General features: G+C 27.4%; 1 protein-coding gene across 3 annotated transcripts in view; it reads left to right on the top strand.

Annotated features, from left to right (window-relative positions):
- Nucleotides 1-11,654, top strand: part of LOC135922095 (polymerase delta-interacting protein 2-like) — a 154,486-nt gene extending 142,832 nt beyond the window's left edge. For all 3 annotated transcript variants that reach the window (XM_065456509.1, XM_065456508.1, XM_065456510.1), the window contains 2 exons: nt 5,134-5,213; nt 11,020-11,654. In XM_065456509.1, the coding sequence (XP_065312581.1) occupies nt 5,134-5,213; nt 11,020-11,113 (174 nt within the window). In that variant the 3' untranslated portion in view covers nt 11,114-11,654. The remainder of the gene's footprint in view (nt 1-5,133; nt 5,214-11,019) is intronic.
- Nucleotides 11,655-12,115: the final 461 nt, after the last annotated feature.

Genomic DNA, 12,115 nt, shown 5'->3' with positions numbered 1-12,115 from the left:
GATTTTAAATAATATATACGCATAAAATTGTTAAGATATATTTATAATTAATTCTAAAATCATGATCTTTTTATTTAATTTAATTTTGAATTATATTTATATTTAAAAATCTGCTATAAATTTAGTTTTCTATTGAAGATAATTGTGGTAGGGATCATATCGACAAAGTAATTTTCTTGAAAAATAATGATAATAAGGAATTTCCTTTTCCTGAATTTGCAAAATATTTTAATCTGGATGAATAAATTAACAAATGGTGTAAATTTCATTGTAAGATTTGCAGGACTTTATCATCAAACAAGTCTAGTACGAGGAAACATTTAAAGTAATATATCAAACAAATTTAATATCAATGTATAGCCCAATCCTTAATATTTAAAATAAAATTTGAATAGCTGTATCTATAATAGTTTTAAGCTAGATGAGTTTATGTAAAAGTTTTGGCCCAGTCAAAACATGGTAAATTTCAATGGACATAAGATATTATTCAAGAATTATCAATAAATAATAAACATTAACATTTCATTTTACCATCAGACTCATCTATTAAATGATAATATTTTATAAATTATTATCAGGATGTTAAACTTGCTTAAAATTAACCACTTATCTATTAATATATTTACAAATTTTATCAAAACATGCTAAAAAATACTTTTTCAATCCTTTCACATTTTGACCAATTTTGAGAAAAGTTGGTTCAATAGATAAGGGTGAGGGCCTGGTCAGTAGATAAACTTGGTCTTCGCCTACTCATTAACTATTTATTACTATTATAATTTTAGACTGACCCTAGCCAAATCAAAAACGCCGCCTACTATGGTGATTTTTTTGAAATTAGGGATGTACCGATATTTTTATCGGATCGGTTAGGGCCGATATTTCACCCATTTTAAAATATCATGAAATTTTCCTATCCGATCCTATAAAAAATGGCGTTTTTAACAAAAATAAAATGTTATAAATTTTTAAAAAGTTTTATCTAAAAAACCATTTATTTTTATAAATAAAATCTAAATTCATTTTTATGTTTATTTTTATAATGATAATAATTAATTAATAAACATTCTGCCATATTGTTATTTTTTTTACGCATTCTGTTTATAAAAGTACGCGATAATCTTTTCAGTATCTGTTTTTAGTGAAGCTGGTGATATTGACAGTCCCCATCGCCGCAGACTGACCTTTGATAAATTGGAAATTTTGGTATTTCTAAAAAGAAATCTTCGATATATTAATTTCAAATTTCAAAATATATTTGTTTATTACTTATTATGTAAATAGATTAATGTTATTACTTATTATATAAATAAGTGATTTATCAATAAAAATATTTTATATATTTTTAGAATTGTAATTGAATTGCATATAAACTATAACTGATCATTATAATATATTTAAATGATATATGTTATAGTATAGTTAAATTATAGATGTTATACTAATAAAAAGTATATTAAAATTTAAAACCATTGGTATCTTTACAGAATAGAAAATTAGATTTGATATCGGATCGGTGACAATTTAATATCGAGAATATCGGATCATCCTCCAAAAAGTGGTATCGGTACACCCCTGTATATAATAATATTATTGAAAATCCTTTAGACGCATTTTTTTAAATCTAAAAATAATTAGTTTGATGTTTTTTCTTATATAAAAAATAATACCGCATTGTATGCTAGTGTTGAACAATTATAACTTATATTTTCTGATCGTCGCTCTAGACCTGGGGATGACAATATTTATTATTATTGAGATGCAATATTAATAAATAAATTATTTGTGGAAATAGAGATACGTAAAAAAAATTCTATAGTATTTTTAAAGTAGCTAATAACGCACTACTTCCTGATTTTTATGAGGAGAGAAATTTCAATTCATCAAATAAATTAGTTATAGCCCCCCCCCCCTCCCCACTATACTTAAATATAAAATATTTGATAGCTCCCTAGCCGGGTCGTATTTTAATTTTACCGGGGCCGGCCTTATAAATTTTTTAAAAAAATAACTGGGCTGGGCCTTATATTTTAAACCAAATATTTTAAATCGTCATTATTAGCTACAAATTAAAAATTAATAAAATATATTTTAAAAAATCCGAACCAACTTGTGCAAATGGTATCTCTGCAGGGATCTGAGATTTATATTACAATTATTGATTAATATCAAATATTTATAAAGAAATGATTAAAATACCATATCTCCTAAACCTGTGCTCGACCCAACTAAATTTTGCATATTTATTAATTAATCCTATAGCTATTCATAAATAAAATCTAAGAGAGAGAAAAAATGCCGATTTGATTTTATCCATTTCCGGATTTTGACATTTAATTTTTTTAAACAAAATTTAACATTATATTACTTTAAAGGCCTTCCATTAAGCTATATAAATAAATTTAAATCTTATAGCTTAATTGTATCTAAAGATTTTATAATTAAAGGGAGTGCATTTTGTCCAAAATGTATTTATTCGACTTTCAGAGCCCCGTATCTCAGCCGCTGTTTGGAGTTGGAGGCTAAAGTTTTATTTTTCTTAAATCAAACTCTTGTAAAAATTTTAAAGAGATCTGAGGGGGTCGGGATGAAAACCATGTTTTTTTTGTTGAATTGTCATATAATTCAATTATTATCTATATTTTTTGCGCCGACATTTTATCATGCGGCACATTAGTCATTTGATAATTACACTTAATCACACGATTTTATTTACTTACATATTTTTTCAAATTTTTTTTGTTTCATTTTTAAGAAATTTTTTTAAATTAAAAAAAAAAATTATATAAAGTGTAATTATTTAAAATAGCAATATATTAAATATGACAAAAATATTATGATTAAAAAAGCTTATAAGTGACAAAATGTAAAATTCGAAGTTTCGGCTAAGGTGATTGATAAGATGTACTGATTTAATTTAGCCTAAGGTTGATAAACGTAAACATATTTGATGGATTTTTAACAGCCTCCGATAAATGCCATTTCCATCAAAAATAGAACGTAAATATAAAAATAATTTATTTGGGACTAAAAGAAGTCTATGAATCTAAGGACTTGAAACCTTGGCAGAAATAGGAGAAATTATTGGCTCCTCTGAGCTCATTTCCTATTGAGTTGACCTCTATCGACGTAGAAATCCTAGTAAAATTGTATATTTTGTTATAAATTATAAGGCAACTAAATAATTTTTCAGCTCCTTTCTATAATGTATAATTGTGATACAAACATAATTATACGTTTGGTGTCGTCCGAATCCGAACAACAAATTGTGTTGAAGGCTGTCACTATTGAATTAAACCCCTATGCCAATGTTCTCAACTGACATTTTGGAAATTTTTAAAGGGAAGGGGACATAAATATATGTACAAACATAAGGCCCTATATCAAGTCGTAATGGGGAAAACACCATGCTTCTTAGAAAATATAAAGATATTAAAAATGAGTTCATTGATGTGTTTTAAATTATGGAATTTCGGATTTTATCACAATTTTAAAAACAATTGCCATATTTCCTGGATTTATTGATAATCTATATTTGCGATAATAAAGAGTATAAATTAAATTGTCTTATTGCTTATGTTATAAAATAAGATAATAATTAAGTAAGAATATGGGTACTTATCTATCCCAAGAAGAACTAATGATCTTAATTGGAATCCATCTCAAACTGCAGCTTATGCAAAATCCAGGTAGATAGTTAAGGACACTTGATTATATTGCAGATACTCGACATACATTTACGCCATCTTGCAATTAATGCTCTCATACAAAAGATCCTATCTACTTATTCAATCAATTTTAGAGCCTACAATACCTTAGGCAACAAACTTCCAGATGGAATAACATCCACTCCTTGGAGAAGACTGCGTTTAGCTTGGGACTATGCCTGTATAGACTTATTTGCTAAATCAATAAACACATCTCTTCAATCACGTCTGTACCTCAAACATTCTTTTTCAAAAAATGCTATATTTTTTACCTTTTGTCACTTCCATTTTAGGTAACTTTGGCATTGAAGCATCACTTTTCTTAAAACCTTTAGGGAAAACAACTCTTTTCGGCGACCCCAAGGAAAATCTTTATCTCAGGCAGAGAATATCTCTTTAATGAATATCCAAGCATATACATTTATGAATCTAAACCTCTGTAATATTCATTTATAGATTTTTAATTTTTGTCATATGGTTTTTTATATATTGTAATTATTATACTTAATATATTTTTTAATGTTTTAACTTTTTCACAGAATAAAAATAAATACATATTTTTTAAAAAAATATTAAAAAAAAATAATAAATTTTTAAATAAAATTGAAACAAAAAGTAACTTTTTAAATAAATTAAACAAATAAATTATGATAAAGTGTCGAGTTATCAAATGACTGAGTGATAAAGTGTCGTCATGATTAAGTGTAGCATGATAAAGTGTCTACAAACCATTTTTTGACATCTCAGAGACCTGCAGAGGTACCATTTGCACGACCCGGCCCCGGTTTTATATTTTCAGGCCCAGCCCGGATTATTTCAGACCCGGCCCAGCCCGAGTATTTAAAATTTTTTAGACCCGGCCCGGGTATATTTAAAAACCCGGTACGGGCCTGCAGGTCTATGATATTTTTATTAAAATAAATGCATAATTTGATGTTTTGCATATGTAATAGCCGTTTTTAAAAATCGGCTCAAAATGTGCCGACAACTACTCGGACATCTGTTTAAACCTTCAAACCACATAATAATTCATATAAATAGCTATAAAAAATTCCTAGTTTGTCCGGAAGGAGTGGTTTGTTTAGATGGAGTAGTTTGCCCAAGGCAACAAGTTTTAATTATGTTATAAGCTTTAATTTATGATTATTATATATATATAGAATGTTTATATTTGGAGGATGGGTGCCCGATTTTTTTAAATTATATTTGGTTCAAAGATAGATGATAAAAAAAATATATAAATATCAGATCGGGGTCGAGTCGGCGAAAAATTTGTTCGGCACAATCCTACTTATATTTAGTTTGCTTAAATTTATCTCATAATTTAAATTGATTTTAGTTTTAATAAGTTAAGATGCATGAAGTTTGTTGAATATTAGTAAATCAAATTTATAGTTTTCTGGTAAATGTGTTTTTTAATTATTAGGAGCCGACTCTTTATAAAGATTTGCCTGCTTTTCAATACAGTAGCCACATTTCCTTGCAATGCCCTAGTGGACATATGTGGTTTATTAATAAATTATTTTAGTATTTGATATTTAAATGAATTGATAAAAATCTAAATATTTAGTATAAATATCAGTCATAGGCATAGCCAGGATTTTTTTAAGGGAGGGGGAGCCCCCAGACCCCATTTTAGGCGGGGCTCGGCCCGCTTTTGCCTGGCCTTCGACCGGGTTTTCTTAGTCTATATATAGTCATAAAATATTTTTACAAGATAGGAGGTTAATTTTAATAAAAAAATATATAAAATATAAGAAATTGTTTAAGAGATTAAATCAAAAATAAGCCTTGAACAAATAGGAAATATATTTTTATTAGTTTTGTAGTCTTACCAGAAAAGTAACTAACAATAACTTTGCTTTTGTAGATTTTATTTTTGGTAAAATATATATTTTTAAAAAATAAATTACAATCTTCGAATCGTAAAAAAAAAACATTATTATTATTTTTAAATAAAATACAAAAATATCTTTGACCTCATTTCTTTTTCATATAAACATATAATATATCTTTGACATCATTTCTTTTTCATATAAAAATATAATATATCCTTGACATAAACAAAAATCCTGGGCAAATTATATATATTTTTTCTAAATCACTATGCAAAAAAAATTTTAATCAGCGTATAAGCATTCCATAAATGATTCAAAAAAAAAATTAATCAGCGTATAAGCATTCAATAAATATTCCCATAATTTTTTGTTTAAACCATATTTTATGTCTGCATTTTATCATTTCATACACTTTATCAGATCTTGATAATTATCCCAGTATTGCTTTTAGAAGGTCGATTCTAACGTTGCCATCCTCCTTTCTTTTAGGCGATTTTAGTAGTATCCTCATAACTTTTTGTCCTCCTAACATAGTGTCGTTCCTCTTTTACGTTGGACATACGATGTACGTGGGTAGTGATTGCTTCTTGATTACACGATTATCTACATCATTGAAACCATTGAAATCTACATCTTTATTAACCAGGAACTATCCTTAAATATTTTCTTTCTTTACAATTTCCTCTTTCAACCATTTCTATGCACTCTCTTCCTCAACTGATCCCTGTGCCTGACACCTTCACTATTATCATCAAATTTTACCCTATTTAATTTGTTTCCTAAATTCTCTATTACAACTCCTTTCTCCCATTTTTTTGTACTTCCATATAATCTAATCCACACTAACTGTCCCACAGTATATTCCAATTCCCTTCTATCAATATCCTCTATAACTACCTCAGCTTCACTGGGTATTAACATATCTAAAAACATCCTAACCTTCCGGCCTATCATTTTTTCTGCCGGAGACAAACCATCATTACCCATCGCATTATTATAATACAAATGCTTCACCCACATTTCTCCTTTTCCACTTTTGGTTTTCTTCAACCATCCTTTAACCGTCGCTACCATCCGTTCCGCCTGTCCATTGGAACTGGGATGATACGGTGGCGTTAACACATGATATACACCCCTTTTTTCACAGAATCTCTTGAATTCTTCCCCGATAAAAGCTGGTCCACCATCCGATACTACAGTTTTCGGAATACCAAACTTCGCCCATATTTTTTTAAAATGTTTAATCACAATAGCCGTTAACCCATGAATTTCTTCAAACTCTATCCATTTGGAGAACGCATCTGCACTTAATATATACTTTTTTCCTTCATATTCGAAAAAATCAACATGAACCCTCTCTCCTGGTTCTACAACTTTTGGTGATGTACTATTTTTATCCTTACGGGGCATGTCAGACCATACATTACAAATCTCACATTCTTTTCCCAATTTATCAATATCCTCGTTCATTTTCGGCCACCATACATACTCTCTTCCCCATTGTTTCATACGAGTAATTCCTTGATGACCCGCATGTATAACATTCAAAATTTTTTCCCTCAATTTCCGGGGTATAACAGCTCGGGGTCCCCTCATAATACAATCGTTTACTATAGTTAATTCTGTTTCAATATTTTTGAAAACTTTATCATCATTTTTCCATGATCTCTTTCCCATTATACATAATTTAACTACCGCTAATTCTCTATCTTTCCTTGTAAACCTTTGTATATCTTCCCATGTCGTTGGGCTACCCTTTATACTTCTCATTATCGTACGTACAAGACATTTTTCCCGATTATCAATTTTCAAAATCACCGATTCATCCAAACTTTCGCCAGCACCTAACCTTGACAAAATATCAGGTAGCTGGTTCTCTTTTCCCCTTCGAAATTTTAAATCCAAATCAAAACTTCCTACTAACAATAACCATCGCTGAAGTCGAGGCGATAACATCAACTCTTTGTTATCTTTCTTGAATAAGTGGATCAACGGCTTATGATCTGTAAAAACAACAAACTTCCTACCTATAAGGTATTCACGACATTTCGTGAATCCAAAAATCACAGCTAAAGCCTCCTGCTCTATCACTGAATACCTCTTTTCTACTTCTCGAAACACTCTCGAGAAAAATAAAACAGGTCTTTCCATTCCATCTATCAAATGCAACATCGCCCCACCTAATCCTCTATTACATTATTATATTAAAATCTGAAAATCATTATTTTAGTTATATTTTGATAAATGCGATATCTAGTCAATAATGTTTTCAGCTCATTTCATACATTTTCACAATAGAATCCTAATTTAGGTTTATGCAAAGCTTATATAAGAGTATTAAAAATTGTAGCTGTATCTAGATTAGGCCTATTCAAAAACGAATTCGAACCGAATAGTGCATTATTCATATTCGATTCGTTTAAACGAATCCATTAATTTACTATTTGAATTCGTACGAATAATAAAATCTTCGAATTAATTTTTTTAATAAAATAAATCATACTCAAATATATTGACAAATTTTTTTATTACAAATTTGATTTTAAACAGAAAAAATTATAATAATATGTAATCAATAATCTGATAATAAATAATATATAATCAAGTTATAAACAAAATTAAAATGTATATTATTAATTTAATTTATAATTTAAGCCAATTTTTAAGGCAAAGAGTTTTTCTTTTATTTTCTTCCTTATATGACATGCGGTTTTTTGGCAATAAATTAGTTCCAACTGAGAAATGCTTTTCACAAGCAGTTGATGTTCGGTTAATGATGCTTGCTACCTTAAGGTACTACCTATCAAATTTGAATTTTGTTTATTTCATTTGGATAGGCACAACCAAATATATTTATAATATATATTTGAAAAATCGTCATTTTTGGAAAGCCTCTATGGCCTACTCGGCAAGAGCTTCGCTTACTTATCCCATAGTCACGGGTTCGAATCCCGGTAATGATTATGTTTTTTTTCTTATTCTTGGGGAGATCATATATAGGAGGCCGGACTCGACCACGTGATTCCATTATAATATATTAAATAATAAGTCTTATTACATTTTAATAAATTTTGGTCGGTATTTAACAAATTAGGTTGGTATTTAGAATATTTCCATACATTCACTTAGTAGTAAGCATAATTAACCTTGATGTTCCTTGTATAGATAGATGATCCCTTGTCATTTTCGAGAGCATGGGGATTGGATATGCATTTGCCTTCCACCACATACGAATCATTCTAATAATGTTTCTTAATTTTAGAATTGAAGGATCTAAAATTTTTAAAATTTCTTTGGATATTAAATTAATTACATGGGCAAAGCATCGGATGTGCCCTATTTTTATTAATGGATATTTTAAAGAAAATGTATCAATAAATGTTTTATTATTATTTGCATTATTTAAAGTTATATAAAAAAAATTATTCTTTAAATTATAAATTTTAATTATTTTAACAAAGGCTTTAAATATATTTTCACCTGAATGTGTTTCATTTATTGGACTGACATCCAAAATTATGTTATAATTATCATCAATAAAATGGGCTGTTAGCCCTAAAAAAGGAACCTGTGTTGCTAGTCCAAATGTCAGATGAAAAATTAATCTGATTTTTATTTTTATATATTTTTCCTTTACCAACTGTTCTTTTTCTGCAAATATATTATACATGTGCAATTTAAGAGTATTGGAGCATATTGATTTTACAGAACAATCAACATCATTTATAAAATTTTTAAAATCATTTGAATTAATAATTTTAAAAGGTTATTATTATTTATCAATAGTTTTAATAAATTATCCTTAAAATTAATTTTTTTTTGAAGAATTTGGTGTAGACTTTAAAAAAATGTCAATTTTATTATTTTTTTTACTAAGGTGTGAATGAAACCTATTATAATGATTAATAAGAGGAGATGTTGTTTTGCCTTTACATTTTATAATACTCTTGCATGATTACAAGCAGCCTTTTCACTGTCTTTAAGGATTTGATATTGATCCCATATGATTGCTCTCTTTTGTGAGGAAATTTTCTCATCTTCAACATCAAGCATAATTTCATCAGAAGCATTCTCCTCTAACATAATTAGGCTAGCTAACAATAATTATTGTAGAGATGTAATATATTTTTATATACCTCTGGTTTATGTAATTTTTAATATAATTTATTATGAGATTCAAAAAATAAACTTTTCGTGAGATTCAAAAAATGTGGCAAATAAAAATTAAATTTTCACTAGAAATTTTTGAATTTGTATTAGAATTTTTATAAACACAAACACATCACCTGTCAGATTGGCAGTTCAACAAATAGAAATGACAAATGTTAGATTTATTAAACAATTTATTAAATATTACGAATAATTCGTTTTATTCGAATCGAATAAATGATTATTCGTATTCAGAAAAAACAAATAATTTATTATTCGTATTCGTAATTATTCGATTAGATTCGAATTATTCGAATTGAATATTCGAATTATTTTTGAATAGGCCTAATATATACACACATTAATACAAAAACATTGTAATATTTTATTCCAAACAAGTATAATAATTTTCTTTATAAAAAGTAAGTAGATATATAGTTGATATTCCTTTATTATATAGAATTTGTTACAGAAAATTAGGTAAAATGCCACTTTTACAGACATATTTTTCAGTTACAGTTAATATTTTAATAAATTTTTGTTTTTGATAATAAATATAAGCAACAATTTGCATTTAATTCTTTAACGCCATCTATTTAATTTAAATAAATAAATGATATTAAAAATTAATCATCATATTATTTATCCCACAATGGATATACCTTATTAGATATTGACGCTACTGAAATATAGAATTTTTTTTTCATTTACATTCTTTAAAATTATTTTTTGATGTTCTTATCAATATTTTATAGTCTTCTGTAAAATATATAAATCACTATTGGTAAAAATTATATGATTGTCAAACGATAATAGATAAAATTAGATATACAATAAATCTATGACACATAATATTCCATTGTTTATATTGTGCGCATTCATTTTTTTTATTTAATTTATAATTTAAATTTATCAATAATTTTATAATTATTACTTTTATTAACTCACTTTATAAAAAATTATATTTGATATATTATATTATTTAAATTTTATGGACCACTTTTTTTATATATAAATGTTTTTTTTTAAAAAAAAGTATGAATTATAATGAATAGTTTTAGTTTAAATAAATATTAACTTTTACATTCTTTCTTTTAAATTATTGTTTAAGATATATGCATACATTTTTAGGGAACAGGGGGTGGGGAAAGGACTTAGGAGGATATTTTTTATTAGATTAAAATGATATTCACAAAAAGTGATAAATTTTTAAAGGGGTGGGAAAATTTCCCCTTGCCCCCCCCCCCCCGGCTACGCCTATGATATCGGTAAATCAGTAGTTTCCTGGTATATAGATTGTCTGGTTAATTTTAAATTAAATATAGGGGAACTTTTCGAATGGAAAGACAAGATGGCTATTCCTTTGATTGCAAAATTCCACCATTCGCACTTGATAGCGGAAAGAACTATGATAACTAAATTGAATATCTTAATTCGACATTAACTTCCTTTTCTTTTTATATTACCTATTCAGTAATAATATATGTTTATATTAAGTGTTACTCAAATTAAGAATATTTATAGTACTGTGAAGTATAAATTCTGTTAATATAATATATATCTAATATTTTTGTTTGATATGAACATATCTTTTATATTATGGGCCTATTTAGGTTTTAAATATGTTATGTTTAAAAATCGTCAAATTGTCAAAATTTTATTAAATTTAAACATAAAATTTCATATAGTAAGAATGATTAAGGTCTTAAAATATGTCTCCCATAGAGGTTTGCATGCCCTACATATTAAGGGTACAATCAATCAATTATAATTATCGTTATTAACAGCGTCTACATGACAGGATTTTCATTGGATGCAAACCCCCTTCAAAAGCCTATGCCTATCCCTCTAAAAAATTTTCGCCATCTTCGGCGGCGATGTTTCCCTATTTTTAATTTCGCCTTTTTAATTATAATGATACTCTATCAGAAAATTTAAAAAGAATACTTAATTATTTTATCTCTACTACCAACTATCGACATTTTTTGAAGGAGTTATTTTTTAGATAATAAATTCAATCAAAACCCTCATCATTTACAATGAATTCATTATTATAGCATTATGAGCTTGCTGAAAATGTCTAAACCTTTTAAATTACATTTATAAGGATAGCAGAAAGTTTTATTTGGAAAATAATGTTTAAGATTGTTTGCAATATATAGATTTGGTTGATGAATTGTATTATAATAGGTAGTGTTGTTAATTAGTCGAGTTCTTTCGACTACGACTAATCATGGAAATCGACTAAAAACATTAGCGACTAAATTAGTCGACTAATTTAGTCGACTAAAACGACTAATTTAGTAACGACTAATATAGTCGACTAAAACAACTAATTTAGTCAGCATAGTCGACCCATTTAGTCTACATGCTTAATCGATTAATTTAGTCGACTAAATCAATTTTTTGAGCCTAAACCTG

This window comes from Gordionus sp. m RMFG-2023, chromosome 1, assembly GCF_954871325.1.
Source record: "Gordionus sp. m RMFG-2023 chromosome 1, tfGorSpeb1-WG-v2, whole genome shotgun sequence".
NCBI classification, from domain to species: Eukaryota; Metazoa; Nematomorpha; class Gordioida; order Chordodea; family Parachordodidae; genus Gordionus; species Gordionus sp. m RMFG-2023.
This window is presented reverse-complemented; position numbering and strand designations above follow the sequence as displayed.